This window comes from Neltuma alba, unplaced genomic scaffold, assembly GCF_004799145.2.
Source record: "Neltuma alba isolate B1F8T4 unplaced genomic scaffold, ASM479914v2 tig00005934_pilon, whole genome shotgun sequence".
Classification (NCBI taxonomy): Eukaryota; Viridiplantae; Streptophyta; class Magnoliopsida; order Fabales; family Fabaceae; genus Neltuma; species Neltuma alba.
The window spans coordinates 1-19,469 of NW_021634283.1; the positions used below are offsets into that span (position 1 = coordinate 1).

A 19,469-nucleotide genomic window follows, 5' to 3' on the forward strand; every position below is an offset into this window, starting at 1 on the left:
ATGAAAGAGATATTATGGTTTAGGCAATCTAGGAGTAACATCTATATTGTATATGTCACCTAATGAACAAGAGTTGATAAATATAAATGTTAATTAGAGTTGTTAACTTGTTAATAAATTTTGTCAAATAGCTCTGAAAATTAAATCTAAAGCTGGACATAACTTTGGTAATTTGAATTTCAGGGACGAGATCCAACGCATCAAAGCTGGGAATCCTGATATAAGCCACAGAGAGGCCTTTAGTGCAGCTGCAAAGAATGTAAGATCCAAGAAGATTCTAAATCTTAATTACTCTACAATGGATTTCTTCTATTATATAAATTTCAAACAATGTTAAATATTTAAAATTAAAACAATATATATTCTTTGGCTACTGGAATTTTCAATATATTCATAACCATGAACACATATAAAATAATTACGAGTAATAAAGAAGGAAAATTTTATTAAAATGGCACATACATAGTATAAGTAATTATATTTTCTATGGGCAAAAAAAAGTAATAATATTTTTCTTAATATCATTAATTCATTATGTATCCTGGACTATATAAAGAATATATATGGCTGGTCAAAAAAAAAAAAAAAGAATATATATGCGCTTAAAAAGGAGTTGGGTGTTTTGATAAACGAGTCCCTTTGACTTGTTCCTTTCAGTGGGCCCATTTCCCTCACATACACTTCGGACTCATGCCTGATCATCAACCCGTGAAGAAAGCCAATGTGCGCCAGGTACATCTCGGAACCCTAGCTACAGTACGTTTACTTTATTTTCATTTTCATTTTTATTTTTGCGGAAATTTCAACTTCAAACTCAATTCAAATTTTGACGGGGAAATTGACCCAAAAAAAATCATAAAAATTACAAAATCTCAAATCACGTATTATTATATAAATATGTTATTATTTGCAGGTCAAGTTTTGTCAAAACCTGTTAAAGTATGATAACAAATCTTGATTTAGAATTTAATAATTTTAAATATATGTATTTGTCATTCTCCCAATTTCTAACATTTTAGCAAACATATGATACGACTTGAGTGTACCATTCTTAAGCCCTAGTTCCTTTCTTCATTTGATTTAGGTCGCACAACAAAAGATACACCTAAGCAGATAAATTTCTTAAATTAAGAAGTTGATAACTAACATTACCCCGTTCTTAATATAAGGCTATAAGTGCTATTTAAAGAGTTAGATTTGATTTTAAATATGAGATTTTAATCTATTTGGCCTTTTATATTTATCATATTATTTTTAAACTATACTTATTAATTACACATGCATGTTAAGGAAGTTCATATGAGGAAAAGTCTCAATGCAAATGATTTAAAAAAGTATTTAAAGAAAACCAACAACTATTTTTTACAAATAATTAATTTTATAGTTTTTCTTATCTACTTAAATTAGTTAAATATATTTTATATTAAGAAAAGAATGTAGCATCGTGGTATTACAGGTTGTAAAGATTTAAATAATAAAGGGAGAAAGACATAAAAATATCCCAAAATCTGAAAAGCCCAATTTAGGATCCTAAAATGGTCTAACCATTATTGTGAAGTCACTAGGGATTATTTTGAGATTAAATTTTATACTGAAATTACCAAAATGCCCTTAATTTGAAAACACTCCTTCGGTCCAAATGTAAGACCTAATTGTAGAGTCAGCCTTAATCATAAATTTAGATTTATTTATGATATTTATTAATTTTTCTTATATTACCCTATATATTGATATTTTCTAAATCATAATCAAGTAAAAGAGGGAGGATATTAAAGAAGATTATGAGGATATTTTAGAAAAAAACATATTATATTTATTATAATTAACTAACTTACCTAACTTTATTAATTTAATTAAATTAGTTATATAGGTGTTGCCGTCTTGCATTAAGAATCAAAGGAATAGTTTATTAATGACGACTACTAAAGAAGTGAGAATTAATTTTACAAAAGTTTCTTGTTGAATATCAATTTTAACTTACTAAATGATCACATCTAAGTGACAAATAATTTTACTAAAAGTAATTAGGTCATTTACAAAAACTACACCACATAGCGCTATCGGATGAGAGGTGTAGGCATGTGTTCGCAGGGTTTCTGATATGGAATTGTAAATGTTATGCGTGTAGGAAGGAGAAGAGGTGCTTATGAAAGAAGGATATTTGGGTCCCACAAACGTCGGTATATCTCCCTTTTAACTATTAAGCGATCAGTGTCTGTAATTGTTAGGGTTTCTGCTGCTAGCTGCTGGTTTGTGATGAAGATATATATAAATAGCTGACTCGTTTGTTGTGTTATCGTTGTTACTTTGTTTGTTGTAGTGTTATATAATTAAGGTGGTTATTATGTTAAATATGAAGAGGATGGACTCTGATGTGAATGAAGCCTAGTGACTACTGTAATTGTTTTGAACATCCATGAAGGCTCACGTACGTACGTACGGCTTTCTTTCTTCGGTAGAACTAATGACGAACGTTGTAATCTCCCAACATCATGGAAATGACTTTTGTCAGTTGAAAACTCGAGATTTTGTTCTACGGATCAATGGGTTGTTTTGGTTATATATGTTTTATTGCTTAGTATAAGAGTTAATTGGTGATCATAATTGATCATAACTATAAGAGCTCCATCTACTTTATCTCTAATATTTATTTATTTTGCCCTTAAATAATAATCCACATGATAATTACATATATTAATGAGTTTTTACAAAATGGTAATTTTAATACACATGATTGATATAAGGTATTTAGGAAAGATTACCCATTTATTATAAATAACTAATTTAAATAACTTGTTTAATATCGGTAAATGAGTCATATCTAACTCTTATATTAAGGACCATAGACGTTTTGTGTGCGTGTGTGAAAAGGAGATATGATGAGGACTTCCGAATAGATAATTAAAAAGAAGTCCATACAAAATCCTCACTAGCTGATGACTCACGTTGATGTTACTCCCCTAACCCCTGCCTTCATTCTCATATGTTTACACCAGAAAAATTAATCAGCAAGTTTTTTTGACCTTATAACTTAATTAAAAATAGGTAAAACTGTAAGAATTTTATGGGGAAAAAAAAACTCTCTGCTGCAAGTAACCCACATCTTTCTCATACTTTTGTCTTTCCATTTTCCGCTCTTTATCTCTCTCATGGACTCGGACAACAGTGGCAATATGCAATCCTCTAGAGGGGTGATGAAGCCTTAGGATCACTTATAAGCAAATTTAACGTAAGTCGAGACAAACTTTTTTTAACATATTTATCTTGTATTTCATAAATCATACATGATTAAGAAGTTATCTATAAGCTATTTTAAACAGACTTGAAAATTATGATTTACATGTCAAACTGAATCATTTGCTGCTCTCCTATGCTTTTAACATCTGCTACTGAATTAAAACAATGGCGTATTCATAAAAAAAAAAAAATTATTTTGTATTATAAAGGCAAATATTTTAGGGGCAAAATTGCTTCTCTAAATATTTTAGGGTGCTAGAAGCATCTCCAAAAATAATTTAAAGTATTGGGTTCCTATTAACCCTATTTTTAATCAAGTTTTTGTAGTTTTTTTTTTTCATTTTCGTCAAGTTTCTTACAGTTTTACCTATTTTCAATTAAGTCATTACAATTTTTTTAATTTTATCGGGTCTTATAATTTCACCTAATTTTCAGTTAAGTCCCTATAGTTTCAAGTCATTGATAAAAAGAAAAAAGGCACAAGGACTCAATTAAAATCATCTGAAACTATAAGCATGTAAGACTATAAGCCCTTGATAAAATGGAGGGGGAAAAAAACTAAAAGGTCCTGATTAAAAACCAAGTAAAACTGTGAGAACTTGCAAACTAGCTAATTTTTCCTTATATATACAAATACTTTTTGTCCCCTAAAAGATCAAAATGATATCAATTAAAAATCAGATGCAAGAGTTAAAAAGCAGAAAAAATAAGAGGGCAATGAAAGAATGGCTTGAACGATCACATTCATTTGAGCATCGTTAGGAAGTGAAAGTTTGCAGAATTATCATATGTGTGTAAGCGAGATATGTGCACACACGTATCTTTTATTAATATATTTTCATATAAATATATTAAAACCCTAGTTTGAAACTTAAAAGTTAAAACATCTAAAAACCCTAATTTATTACTAGGCCCGAGGCCCTTATTCATAAACCAAATGTTTTTTTAAAAGAAAAGAACTAATAAAAAAATACAATAAATGGAATAGGATAAGATATACCCAGACAGGATAATTCAAAGGATCTGAGGCAATATATTGAAATATACTAATAAGATATTGTAATATCTTATCTTTTAAAGTTAAATTCTGTTTTAGAAAGAGTAAATTAAACGTTAGATTTAATCGATGATAAATTATAAAATCAAACTAAAACTCTTAAATTTCAACTTGAGAGAGCTAGAATGAACTGATCCTAAATAATTAACATTGGTCAAATTTGACTTAGTCAAATTTTTCTTAACAGAAAATAATAGAAAACATATCTTTTAACAATGTCATGTAGATGGGATAGAGAGAGAGCGAGAGAGCGAGAGAGCTAGAAAAAAAGGGATTCTCTCTTCTTACCTTAAGATCTTCTTCGTTTTCGTTAGATTAATATCTGAACTATTTAGATTTAGATTTAGATTTTTAAATGAAATTATGATATTTGAAGTATTAAATTATAAAGAAATAAATAATAAAACTTCAAACTGCTAAGATTTTATATTAATATGTAAAACTGAAGTAAATAAAAAATTTAAATAATATTTTATAAAATATTAAATCTGAATCACTAGAATATTGATCTACGACCTCTTAGAATCTTAGAATATATATAGTTATATATATATATATATATATATATATATATATGGAGAGTCGGAACACAGTCATTCGCCATTGGTGAGCCTCTGATCTCTCCGTCAAACCTTTGTCGGACGTCATTCCTTCATCATTTGGTTAGTTTGAATTTTTATTTCTGCTGTTTTCAAATTTTGTTAGAACTTATAACTTATAATTTATAATTACGTGTATATACTTCTATTGACTTAGACATTGAGGGCTGAAATTAATAAATTTCAGCTGAAAATTTATTTATGGGGATTTTGCTTATTATATATTTATATTGCAAACTTTAATTTGTGATCTGGGTATTAGGCTATAGTTCTGGGCGTTTTTTCATGTGGAAGCCCATCATCATCTGTGTTGGGTCAGTCTTTTTCCCATTCTTTTCTATTTCTATGATACAAGGAAGCAAAGTAATAAGTTTATGAGAAATATTGCAATAATATAATTTTTTTTAAAAAAAAAAAAACATATTCTGGGAGTGAGCTTCTATGAGAGTCCAAGCTTAGTCACTTTGTTATTCCTGCTTCCCTTTGAGAATTAATTATGTTTCTCCTTTAATATAAATATTTCAAGACATTATATTTTTTCAATTCTTTATCTAATTCTATATTATTACTTTATATTCTTATAAATTTATCTTCTGTTCTTTCCAGATCAAACTGATATTTTCCCTCACAAGAAACAAACAAAGCAACCCTCACCCAACCATCCAACCATGACATCCTCTTACGTTTTAATTTCCGAGGAGTTGATGGAAGACATGTTCGAGATCAGTTTCACAGTCATCGAACATGGGGTTTCACCATTCACCGGGCTTCCTCGAAGGATACCTCTTGAAGTGTTTGAATCTCCAATCACAATGCCATGTGAAGAATTAATTCGAGATGTTCCATTATTTCTTCGTCAAAACGTAGCCAACTATATTTCCGAAAACAATATTGAGCCATTGGCTTCTGAAATCATATCTTATTACCAACAAGTAGTCCAACGTACCGCCATTAATGGAACTACTCGTTATTATCACCACTTAATACCTCTGATCGTGTATCTTGATGTCAATACTACTTCTGATCATGGCTTAATTCCTTTGTCTTTTCATCTTCAAACTACTGCTCTATATGCAGATAATGAGTACGATGAATATATGGTATATACAGAAATTTATCATCCCACAGAGCCATCTATTCATCATCAACAATCTTCTGATTCTGATGAATCAACAGAAGTGAATCAAGTCATAGAGCAATCCATGCAACAACTGTTTATAGTTCCAGCAGCAGAAAAAGCTATGGCCTTACTTAAGAGGATGGAATTGTCCAGTGATGACATGAAGACAAGCCAATGTAGCATTTGCTTAGAAAGTTTTGATGATGATGATGAAGATGTTTCAGCTTTGCCTTGTCACCATTTTTTTCATAATGATTGTATTGCAAAATGGCTAAAAACAGGCCATACATGTCCGTTGTGTCGCTTTCAATTCCCTGTAGAGTAATTAATTTCATGAATTACATTCATTATCATACTGTTTTGTACTGTTACAATAAATTTTCATAATTCAATATTTCTTAGTGACATGTATTCCTTGGTTGTTATATATGTATTCTTTGGTTGTTTTTCGGCATGAATTTAAACTTCTTTGCCTTTTAGTTATTGAGGTTTTACTAGGAAGGAGCGCTTCGTAGGTTTCGAAGGAAAAAAAAAAAAAGGATTTCATTTGTTTGGTTTGAGGGAAATGGAGGGAAACAAAGGGGATGAAAAATTTTAGGGCTTTTTTTGTTTTTGTTTTGTATTTTTTGTTCTCAAAACAATTTTATAAAATTATTTTTTAAAGCACATTTTGAAAATAAAAAACAAAAAATATCTGCTTGGATAATTGTTCTAAAAAATTGTATTTGAAGGTAAACATGCTGAGACCAGAGGGTTAAGTTTTGAGTAGAACTCAAATTCTCAAACGGAGCAAAAGTCACTGAGCAGAGAAGAAAGGGTGTTTCGATTTTTACAAAAAAAAAAAAAAAAGAAATACAAAAAACAAAAAGGGAAAATTGATAAAAAAAAATCCATGTTTGAAAATTTAATTGGCTAAAAGGATCTAAATTTGAGCATGTACAAGTATGATCCTTAAGTGCAACATATTTTCTGCTGTATGCAACATATCTTCTGTTATGTGCAAATAATTTCCGTATTGATAATTATTACATATCATTGATGATATATTGCACAAAACAGAAGATATATTGCACTCAAGAATCATAGTTGCACTTGCTCAAATTCATGTTTTTTTAGCCAATTAAATTTTCAACCAGGGATTTTTCTTTACCAATTTTCCCAAACAAAAACAAGAAAACAGCTAAAAATTATTTTAGTTTTTAAAAACAAATTTTTTTTAAAAAATCATTAAACCAAAAATAAATTACAAAACAAGGCTTTTTATTTTTATTTTTTTAAAAAAAACTGTTTTCAAAATAAGAAACCAAACAAGACCATAATTAGCTTAATTTTAAAAATTGAAAAAGTAGGGTTAAAATGATTTAATTAGTTTAGGTCTTATGCCTCTTTTCCTTACAAAAAAAAGTTTTAATTAATTTTTATTACTCTTATATTTTACATCTTTTTTATTAAAATTTTAAAATTCTTACTTCTTCAATTTCTTAAATCAAATTGATTAAAATTTCTCTTCCCCTTCCTTTTATTCCGTCGGTGACCAACATAGGTAAATGTATAAATAAAAATTTACTTCAGTTAAATAATGATGGACATAACACGTGTGAAATATAAAAAGCATCAATAAGGATTTAATCTCATTTTTGAAATAATGACAATTAGAGTTGGTAATATAAATCTGATCAACCTGCCAAAAATGATAGGTTAGAGTTGGTTAAAAGTTAATCTAGCAGCAAGTAAGACTTTTGAACCCGTATCATCATACTTACAATCCGTCACGTGCATTTAATTTTTTTTCTAAATTTTATTAGTTATTGTAATCATATTATTATATTTTATATCCTATTCAAAAAAATTTTAAAAATATCTATATCATTTATTTTGTATTTTCAATCAAGCATTTGAAGGAAAAAACAAAAATTTTACTATGTTTTATTTATATTGCATGAGAAAAATATTTTAAAATTATTTTTTTAAAGAAACTAAACAATAATTAATTGGTTGACAAGGTAAACCCGTCAAATCACTATGAGAGTTAAAGTTAGCTAAAAACCAGTTCGTCATCACATAGGTCTTTTTAACGTGCACCGTCTAACCCTAATCAAGTTGGCTTGTAGAGATGATTATGTTTGATGAAATTTCGGCTTAAAGTTGGGCTACATTCATATGATATATCTATATACGAAAAAAAAAATGTAAATCTGTTACAAAAAAAATGTTAATCAAATATATCCTTAAGGATTTGATGTGAATGATTAACACATTAATAAGTAGTTTTTTTCACCGAAAAATTAATAAGTGGTTTAATATAAAAGAAGCCGTCTTTTTCCTTCATTTGCATTTTCTTCGTTTACTTCTTTCCTTTTTTTTTTTTAATTCTATTTTTTCACCTTCCGAGGACAATCTATTAGCAAATAGGCTAGTTAAAAAAAAAAAAAACTATTAGCAAATAGCAATATTGCAAAGCAAGCTTTACTCAAATTGGTACAAATTCAATTTTTCACTTAAAAAAAAAATAAACGTACGTTAATTCAACTTTCAATTTTTAAAAGCAAATAATTCAGAACATATTTTTAGAGAGGCTGTATTGTTTTGATTGAGCTTGAAAATTTTATAAGATTGAATAGAAATCTAAGTCACATTACCATATATATATATATCCATACCTAAACACAAAAATGTGAAGATAAATAATTTGTCCAAAGTCATTAGATAATCTTATGCTCATATAATTGATCAAGGGTGAATTTAAGGGCTTTGGCATTATAATAACTTCATGATAATTTTAGGGAACAGATTTATCTCTAAGCTACCACGTTTGAATGATTTTTTTTTTAAAAAAAAAGCATGTAATGAATGGTGAAAACTTCGCTAAATGAAACTTGATAATGATATTGAATTTTTAGGATTCAGATGATAATGTTGCTGAAACTACGTATTCCGCTGTATAAAGTATTTAATCTTTTATGAAAAAAAATCAGAATAATAGTTACAGTTATATATATTTTATAAAAAGGCAAAATGATATTAAAAATAAGAAAACACACAAAATTATAGGGTTACAGTAATTAGTTATATATATATTATGTGTATGAATTGAGTAAGTTAAATGTGGGGTCTATCTACGTTCAAATTATAAATTTAAATAATAAAATAAATTTTAAGAACGCTAGCATGAATTATTTTTAAATAATTAATATCAAGGCTATTTTAAAATCGACAAAGATTTAATCCATGATAAATTACAAACCAAACTAAAAATATTAAATTTCAATTTTAAAAGTGCTAGAATGAATCGTTTTTAAATAATTAATAATAATACTGTTAAAGTGACTTAAATTTAAATTTTTTAAAGAGAAAATAATTCAAAACATATCTTTTAGCAATATTTTATAGGTGAAATAGATATAGATAGATAGAGATAGAGGAAAAATGATTCTCTCTTACTCTACCATCTTCATTTTCGTTAGATTAATATTTGAACCATTTAGATTTATCTTTTTAATTTAATAATCTGAATCATTAAAATATCGGTCTGCCTCTTAGAATCTTACAATATATACACACACATATAGAGTGGGAAAAAAGTCATTCGCCATTGGTGAGGCCCTGATCTCTCCGTCAAACTTCCGTCCCAGGCTATTCCCTCATTCTTTGGTTAGTTTGAATTTTTATTTCTGCTGTTTTCAAATTTTGTTAGAATATACAATTATGTATATACTTCGATTAGTTTAGATTTTGAGGATTTAAATTAATAAATTTCGGTTGAGAATTTATTTATATTGCAAACTTCAATTTGTGACATGGGTTTTGGGCTATAGGTTTAGGCGTTTTTCCTTGTGGAAGTCCATCATCATCATCATCGTCTGTGTTGGATCAATCTTTTTCTCATTAATTTCTATTTTTATGACTTCGAATACAAGGAAGCAAAAGAATAAGTTTATGAGAAATATTGAAATAATATAATGAAAAAATATATATTCATTCAGGGCGGGAGCTTCTATGATACTCCAAGCTTAGTCACTTGTTATTCCTGCTTCCCTTTTAGGATTAATTATTTTTCTCTTTTAATATAAATATTTCATGACTTTAATATGTTTCTATTCTTTATCAGATTCTATATTCTTCCTTTCTTTATTCTAAAAAATTTATCTTTTTTTTTTTTTAATTTCCAGAGCAAATTAAACTAATATTTCCCCTCGCAACAAACAAAGCATAAGCAACCCTCCTCTTAGTATAGGCTTCGATTTCTGAAGACTTGATACGGAAGATATGTTCCAAATCAGTTTTGCTTTCATTCAACATGGGACTTCACCCAACAGGAGGCTTTTTCGAATGACACCTTTTGAAATGTTTGAATGTCCAATCACCATGTCTCGTGAAGAATTAATTCAAGAAATTTTATTATTTCTTCGTGAAAACGTAGCCAACTATCTTTCCCAAAATAATATTCAGTTATTGGCATCCGAAATCAGATCTTACGACCAAGAAGCTACTACTCAACATCATCATCATCGTTTAATACCTCTAAATGTGTATCTTCATGTCCATACTTCTTCCATTCAAGACTTGCTATCCTTGTCTTTTCATCCTCAAACTACTGCTCTAAGTGCAGCAAATGAATACACGATACATGCAGAAATCTATCATCCCACAGAGATATCCATTAATCATTTACTATCTTCTGATCATGATGAATCAACAGAAATCAATCAAGTCTTAGAGCAATCCATGCAACAGTTGTTTATAGTTCCGGCAACAGAAAAAGTTATAGCGTCGTCACTGAAGAAGATGGAATTGTCCGAGGATGAAATGAGGACAAGCCAATGTAGCATTTGCTTGGAAAGTTTTGATGATGATGATAGTGACGAGGATGTTTCAGCATTGCCTTGTGACCATTTTTTCCATAATAATTGCATTGTAAGATGGCTAAAAACAGGCCATACTTGTCCATTGTGTCGCTTTCAATTGCCTGTGGAATAAATTTTCGTAACTCATTATTTATTGTGTAATTCTTTAATTTTGTTGTTTTACCGCATGAATTATAATTCTTCTTTCTTTAGTTATTCAGCTTTTACTGGGAAAGGAATGCTTTACAAGTTTCAAAGAAGAAACTAATAAAGTTGTATGATTGTATCTGTAATTAAAAAAATTTATAATTAAAAATTACTTCAATTAAATAATGAAACACTTGTGAAATAAAGAAAGCAACAATAAGAATTTAATTTCATTTTGAAATAGATAGATGAGACTATCATCTTTTATGGAATTTACACATGAAGTTGGACTACAATTATATGATATCTTTATACACGAACATGAACCTAATGGTAAAATCTTTCATACTTGGTGTAGAGAAAGAGAAAATGTAAACCTCTTGTAAGAAATTGCAAATCAAGTTAAATGCTAATGGCCAAGTCTCTTCTCTTTGGGAAATACTGTGGGAAATAAATATTTTTGGCCAAACCTTTGAGAGAGTAAACTTTAAGGTTAATTAGATTTAGTAAACTGTAGAGGGAAAAAATGATTCTGTCTTTGTACCTCCAATTCTCTTTCCTTTTTTTCTCTCTAACTGTTAGATTAATATTTAAACAGATTAGATTTGGTCTTTCATAAAATTATTATTAAAATATTAAATTATAAAAAAATAAATAATCAAATTTGAAAGTGTTAAAATTTGGTATGATGAATTACTTTAAAATGAAATGTCGAATAATTTTAAAACAGTTATAAAAAAGAATAATTTTAAACAATATCTTATAGAAGATTACGTTTGAATGGTTAAAATATATGTCTTATGATTAGAATATAAATGTGTGTGTGAAGTTGGGACTCAGTCATTCACCATCTGTGAGCCTCTCTTTGTCAAACCTCCTTCCTTCGGTTGGTTCAAATTTTTGTTTCCAAATCTTATGATTAAATCTTCTTTTTTCCACCCCCCCATATGCATGCGTTTAACTGCTGTAATTAGATTCTGAGGATTGAAATTAATAAATTTCCATTGAAATTTTATTTATATTGGTTTTGCTTATTGCAAACTTTAATTTGTGATATGGGTTTTGGGGCTATAGGTTGCCGCGAGAGCTTAGAACTCTAGGTCTCATTTTGTATGAAATATTGAAAATAAGAGATTGAGACTGTGATTGTAATTGAAAAAAAATCATTAAAATATATTTAGCATGAATAATTATTTGTTACATGGAATTAAACAGACTTATGAAAGTGAGATTGGGAAATATCACTTTCTCCTATGATATTCTCCAATATCACATATATGGGTTTGTCTAATCCCATATAACAAGCAATCTTTCGTGCTAAATTCTCTTTTAATAAATTTTCTTGATTCTAATCACAATCCTTATCCATTATTTTCAATGCTTTGTACTAAATGGGACCTTAGATTTTCTCAAGCAATCCCAATGTAACAAGCAATCTCTCATGCTAAACTCTCTTTTAATAGATTTTTTCAATTATAATCTCAATCATTATCCCTTTTTTTTAATGATTCGTATTAAATGGAACCTTAGGACTTCTGGCAGTTCTACTTGGGAGTAAATCTTCATCCTTTTGCAATTATATTATAAATTTATAATCATGAATCCTCTTACGTTTCAATCTTCAAAGACTTCATGTCAATACTACTACCTCCGGTCCTTAATATAAGAGTTAATTTGACTTTTAATTTAGTCCTAAATATAAGATCTCAACCCACTTTGACTTTCATATTTATCTATTTTTTCTAAAGTAATCCTTATAATAATTGCATATATTAAAGTTATTCAGCATTAAAAGTTCTTTTTTCTTTAGTTATTCAGCTTTTACAGGGAATTGAAGGAATGCTTTGTAACTGTAGTTTTCAAAGAAGAAACTAAACTTGTATAAGTAATTAAAAAAAGGATAAAGTGTAAATTTTTCTTGGAAGTTTTCACTTGAGTGCTAAGCACTCAAAAATTTTATTGGATTCAATATTTCTCCAAAAATTTAAAATCATAGTAATTTTAACCCCATAGAATCGATGTCCAACGCTCATGAATTTTCACCTTAATACTCCAAAATATTATAATAGCTGTTCAGTTAAATAATTATGGATTTAATCTCTTGAATAAAGAGAGCATTAATCAGGATTTAATTAAATTTTTCTAATAGATATGAGACATTATTTTTAATGAATATCTACTCTTTTTGGGAAATACTATTGTAAATACTCAAAATTTTTTGGTAATTAATATGGTAGAGCTTTACTAATGAGTCAAACTTTGTAAACATAGGTTGACTGAACTAACAGAGAAATAAATCATCTTCTTACGTAGTAAAATTGAAAAACGCATATATCAGATAATCATAAAAGATAAATTATTTATTTATTTTTATTTTTTCTAACCTCTGTAATTTTGATCTCTTTATTTTTTTATTATCTTTTACATAGTAGTATTATACTCCTCTAGCCTTTAATGTAAGACGTAATTAACTAATTGGAGTAGATTAAGGATGCTAGTTGTTTTAGTTAATATAATATGCTTTTTATAAAACACCTTAAGCATCTTTCTAATTTCTTTCCTTCCTCTCCTACTTCATTATTATTGAGAGAATATCAATAAAATTAATTTTAAAAAAATTGATAAGTATGGAAGCAACATCAACTATTCGACTAAGTCTTATATTAAGAATCAAAAGAGTATATAATAAGAAGTAACTTAAGTATTGGGTTTATCTTTGGATAAATAATAAATTCAAAATAAAAATCTTAAATATGAATTTAAAATAATTAAACAAGCATTTCCAAGTGATTCAAATTTTATTAGATTTATAATGTAATTTCAATAATATTGCTCACATAACCATCACGTGCGGATCCAAATTACATTTTGGTGGACACGTATCAGACATAAACCATCCAGATTGATTCGCATGATTTATGTTAAATCATGATTGGATTATTTTTCGGCCGCATTATGCGTTTCAAAGGAAAGGAGACAAGGCGTGATAAAGTTAAACGATAGTCAATCATACAAGAAGGATGCAACAGTAACTTGGGCCCAGCTCATATAACAACAAAAAGTAGCAGCGAAGTAAGTGTTATATATGTATGTAATATATAAATATATATTTATGTATATTAAAAGATTAATTTAGTTTTTTATAAAAAGATGTATCAATTTCCCTAAACACCCGTTTAAAATCATTTGTATTGAAAAATATTTTCTTAATAAAAAAACCCTTTAATATATGCATCCAATAAGAAGAGTTTAGAAGGAAAAAAAATATAAATTTATGAGACAAAATTAAGTAAAGCCTTACGTTTAAGATCAAAACAAAATTTTTTAATTAGCTCGTACGTATTTCTCAATAATATCTACTATGTACCATTACTTTTTAAATATAATAGGAGATACAAGAATTTTTTTTATCCTCTAAAATAACTAACTCAATAAAATAACTAACTCAACTTACTTCCTTACTCTCTTTAAATTAGTCAACTGGCTCTTCTAATTAGGACCGGAGGTAGTATTTTATTTCTTTTTTATTCCATGTGAAGTTCAATTCAAATTGGAGCAAACTGGTCAAGATAGTATATATATAAAAAAAATAATTAATTATTTTAAAAATATATAATTTCTCTAAGATATTCTGTTTAATTATTTGTATTGGACATTACACTCACAATGAAAATCCCTTCATTTGTATAATTAATATGAAGAATTTAGAGAAAAAGTATAAATTTAAGAGCCACAATGAATTAAAATTTGAAAATACTATAACAAACTCATCTACTAACTTTTACATTCAGAACAAGAAGGAGTATTATTAAAAAAAAAAAAAACACTTATCCACTCAAGCAAGAGCAAATACCCATGTTGAAGAGCCAACTAAACTTAGCATTGCCAAATAATAACCACAAAGGAATAAGTTGGTTGACGACAACAGCGTCAACATTATATTAGATTAAAGATGCAGCCAACTAAAGCTACAGCAAGTTCCAAGACAACTATCTTACCAGATCCCAGCTACGTTTTCCAGTGCATAGCTGGCGATCAACTTGTTTGTTGCAGTAAATGATTGCTCTCCAAGTCCATTCGCAGAATAAACAAAGAAAGATTATACAAAGTGGGTCGAAGGAAACAGCTTCTGGCCTTGCAATATAAAATTAAACAGAAGGTCCTTTTTCCGGGATGCTTGCCAGAGAACGCTAACGACTTGAGAAGCTAGGTGCTCTACCTTCGAGTCTTCGACTAATAACTAAGAAACCATTATTTTATTTTATTTTATTTGACAAAAGTCATATTCAAAAATTGTCAGAGCCTAATTAAAAGTAGGATTAAGATGCAAATCTCTTTATATTTTAAAAGGTTAATATAATTTTTAGTCCCTCAAGTTTACTCTTATTTTAGTTTTGATTCCTTAAGCTTTAAATCACACGTATTAACCCCTCAAGTATCCTTTTATTTAAAATATTAATCCCTATAGTTTAATAAAAACACGAACCACTTTGCTCCTAAAACCTATGATTTAAAACTTAAGAGGCCAAAATCAAAATCAAGACAAACTTAAGACCAAAGATTGTATTAACCCTATATTAAATGTTAATGGACATTTGCTTAAATTAGCATACGTGACATTTTTACACCTTTTTGCAATCTTCATGAGCACTTTTGCATCTATGTAAATATTATGACGCCAAGTGTGCATTTGCAAATATTGCATAAGTATATTTGGACTTAACCCTCAAAAACAGTTTATTTCAGGCAACACATCCACCTTCATAAGAATCTGAAGGATCCTAAAACAATCATTCGATGGCTAAAGTGGGCATGGAGACTGTGTGGAGTGGATTCCTGCAGAAAAATGATGACAGACAGAAATGGGTGGAATCTATCTAGTGGGTCTCATCCATGGCTCTACATATCACTCTATCACTTTTTCATCATAGGATACCTAAGTCCAGATTCAGGAAGAGGGTTGGCAAGCAAAAACAGGACAAAAATTATTCATGCAACAGAATTATGCCCAAAAAAATGTGCATATACAAAGAGATAAGATTTTCAGCCAGCCAAACCTGGGAAACATTTGAACTTGAACATTTATTTTCCCATATCGAAAACAGAACCAAAAGAGACAATATTAAAAAATTACTAACCACAGCATAAAGTTACTTGCTAGCAAAAAACATAAACAAAGCCATATATTCTTGAAATAAAATGTTACTGATAACCATAAGGAAACATTTATTCGTTTTTTGAGATAGATACACAATTGACTGATCAGCTTTCATAGTCCCCAGAAACGGGGTAGTATTCTGTACACAGAGCTCTACACAACTAACCTATAAACAGCAAAACAAAACTGACAAACAGAAAAGAAAGATAAAACAAGGGAAGTGTCCGCAGGCTACCTATTGCACATGAGTTTTAACAACAAATAGACGGGAAGACTTGTCACAACTTGCCTTGTTCCCACTACAGCAGCAGAAGAACCAAACATCTTCTTCTGGCATACATAGCGTTTCTTTCTCAATCTGTAACAGGCATCTTCTTGGTATAAATTCCAGGAAAGTTAGTGGATTTCACTTACAATGAAAAGCGAACAAGGTATACACTGCCAGAGCCGCCAACAGGTTTGGTACCTTACAAATACAGTCTCATCTGATAGCATATCTTGAACAAGAACAACTACTTATACTACTCTGTACATTTCAAGTCATTCAGATAAACCTGTGATTGAATAACTATCTCCCCGATTTTAAATCCTGGAACCACTGTGAATCCCACTTTTGCCCTTCTTTTATTTGGCCAAGTAACTCTCCTTGTAACATCCTCCATGTATACCATTGAGAAGTCTACATCTCTCTGCACTTGAAAAATTTCTACCACGGGATCAAAGGCATGGGATAACTTATGAAGTGTCCATATGGCGCTAGCCATTCTAACAAAAGCATCATAGAACATGCTTATTGACCTCCATGACTTCAGTACCGTTTCATTTCCATCCAAATCAATGAAAATGGATGATTCCATCGTAGGATGGACAAGTCTCTCGTATTGCTGCTCGCAAAATTTTGAAAACTCGCAAGTAGGATGGATGCTAAGCAACTCCATTGGATTGCTGGATACATGCTCAAGCAGTTGCTTCAAAAACCTACTTTTATTTTCTGAATCTAAATCATGGCCATCTGACATGGGTTCACCGGAATTCATCCCAAAATCTTCCAAATCAAAACCTTGAAACATCACTAAACATACATATGACAAAAGAGCAAACTGATTATGCCCTTTCTTTGCATAGTTGATGTTTGGATGAACTGCGTTGGCCACTACATCCAAGTTCCACCCAGCTTTTCTCATCAAACTAATCAATATCTTAGTAAATTTGTGAGTTTCCCTAGAAGCATCATGCAAGACCGAATCAAACACTCTTACGGTTAGCAAAACATCATTAGAAGAATTCAAGTTACCGCATAACTTCTTGGACAACTTGACATTAGTCTTTTGAATCTCGTCCAACTTTTTCCTTAGAACCGAAACCTCATCATGTTTTTGTTCAAGCTCTGACTGTAAGCGGTTCGAAACAGTCCCCAGAGTCCGCAGCTTGTTCTGATTTTCTTCCACCTGAGCTCCTAAGCAAGACCTGATAGGAAATTCAGAATCAAAATCAGGACTCCTTTGCCAATCTCTAAAGAATTTTTTGAATTCGGATAGTCTCTCAAGGTGTGAAACCAAAACTCTATCAGCCGCCTTCACATTTTCCTCAATAAACGGAACATGAGCAGTCTGCAACTGAACATACGAAGCTTCAAATGACGAAACCGTAGCGAAGATCGAGGAAATCACCGTGTGCATCATCTGAGTATTCAATGCTCTGATCTCACTCTCGCTCAATGACTTCGTCACTGCCGCTTGTTGAGCCGGCGACAATAATTTCTCAGTTTGCTCCAACTTCTTCACCGGGCTCTCACCCGCAGGCTTCGCTATAGGCGGCTCAGGCGGAGACGGCGTCGTTTCGGGAGAGAAATTGCAGGCTGGATCTGGTTTGATGACCACAACTTTCTGGTCGGTGATGAAATCTTCGGCAGAATCCAAGAGGGAGAAGCCATCGGAGTCTTCACCTGCGGCGCCGGCGGCCTGATCTTCGTCGGCGAAGAACTCGAAGGTTTTGGTCTTGAAAGCGAGGGCAAATTTCTGGAACATCTCGGAGATTTGAGGGGGTTTGGTGGAGGAACTATCCACTTCAGGCATATTCTGAGCGAATTAAAACTTCGCAACTTGAAAGCGTGAAAGCAAAGAAGGATCAAATCAATTGAGTATGAACCTAATCTAACGGAAGAGAAGAATAAGAATTCCACAGCTTTTCCTTCGCTTTGGATGTCTTCAAAGAAAGGTACGTGGGCTTGGGCCAGCTGGGGCATCATGCCCCACTTTGGCCTTTCTCGTTTGGAAAATATTACACTAACAGACCCGCATAGAAAAATTACATTGGTGTACCCAGACCTGGTTAAATTTATGATCAAAGACACAGTTTTAAGTTATTTTTATGATAAAAAATGTTCCTTTTGTCATTGATGGACAAACATGCCTTTATGGTTAGAAATTTAGATTTCGGTAATGATAACCATAAAAATTCCTTATGACTTAAAATTTTTCATTATAACTTTTAATACTTAAAGAATAGGCATAAAGAAATTTTAAAGCTCCATAGTATAATCATATATTGTCCATTCTAACATTAAAAAAAAGATAATAATCATAAAATAGAAATAATTTAAGAAAAAATTATAAATTTAAAAGATAACAAATTGAAATCTCATATTTGCAATAAAAGCAAATCATTTACTAGCTTTTATATTTGATAACGAAGACACTTTCTAATTTGACAATTAAAATAAACAATGTTAAGAAATAATTAAGTCTTTTATAACAGAAAAAAATTATGTGATGAAATTTTAATGAAAAAATTTTAAAAGTTAGATAATATATAAAGCCTATAATCTAAGTCTAATTATCATATTTTATTTTATAGTTTAAGGAACTATAAATTGTAATTTGTAAAATGAGAATTTGGGAAATAATGTAATAAAAATTTAATATTCCTAAGGATAATTGTAAATTTTTTTTCAATATAGTTATGCAAAACTTAGGTGATAACCTTTTGGAAAAGTTTCAACATGAACTATAAGTCCTTATAACATATTTACAAGCAGGATGATTGCATTGCCAATTTCTTACTAAATTATCTCATATGATTGGTTATAATTTTTGTATCCTTGATCAACCTGCACCTATGTGCTCATAAGAGGAAAGTGAATGAGAGAGAGTGGATATAATTTTCAGTTGTTTTAACTTTTAAGTAATGTTATCTAGCATTTAATTCCAAAAAAAAAGAAGACATATAGGTCCTTTTACGTTTGAGAATAATTGGAGTTTATTTTGGGTTTATATTATAAATAGTATTAAATCTGGGTCATACAATA

The 19,469-nt window shown here is 29.8% G+C and overlaps 2 protein-coding genes and 1 long non-coding RNA gene across 3 annotated transcripts; 2 read left to right on the forward strand and 1 right to left on the reverse strand.

Moving 5' to 3' along the window:
- The first annotated feature begins 179 nt into the window (after window positions 1–179).
- Window positions 180–2,429, forward strand: LOC114749067 (uncharacterized). The gene is made up of 3 exons (XR_003740525.1): window positions 180–259; window positions 658–732; window positions 2,129–2,429. It is a non-coding gene; the product is annotated as an uncharacterized LOC114749067 (long non-coding RNA).
- A 3,132-nt stretch (window positions 2,430–5,561) lies between these two features.
- On the forward strand, window positions 5,562–6,338 carry LOC114749070 (uncharacterized). Its single transcript, XM_028937537.1, has one exon. The coding sequence runs from the start codon at window positions 5,562–5,564 to the stop codon at window positions 6,336–6,338; it is 777 nt and encodes a 258-aa protein (XP_028793370.1).
- Window positions 6,339–16,245: 9,907 nt separating this feature from the next.
- On the reverse strand, window positions 16,246–18,331 carry LOC114749068 (protein GRAVITROPIC IN THE LIGHT 1). The gene has a single exon (XM_028937536.1). The coding sequence runs from the start codon at window positions 18,235–18,237 to the stop codon at window positions 16,684–16,686; it is 1,554 nt and encodes a 517-aa protein (XP_028793369.1). The 5' UTR covers window positions 18,238–18,331; the 3' UTR covers window positions 16,246–16,683.
- Between the last annotated feature and the right edge of the window lie 1,138 nt (window positions 18,332–19,469).

What these genes read in the sequence shown, in the direction of transcription:
- LOC114749070 (XM_028937537.1), top strand. Translation starts at nt 5,562, where the DNA reads ATGACATCCTCTTACGTTTTAATTTCCGAGGAGTTGATGGAAGACATG.
- LOC114749068 (XM_028937536.1), bottom strand. Translation starts at nt 18,237, where the DNA reads ATGCCTGAAGTGGATAGTTCCTCCACCAAACCCCCTCAAATCTCCGAG.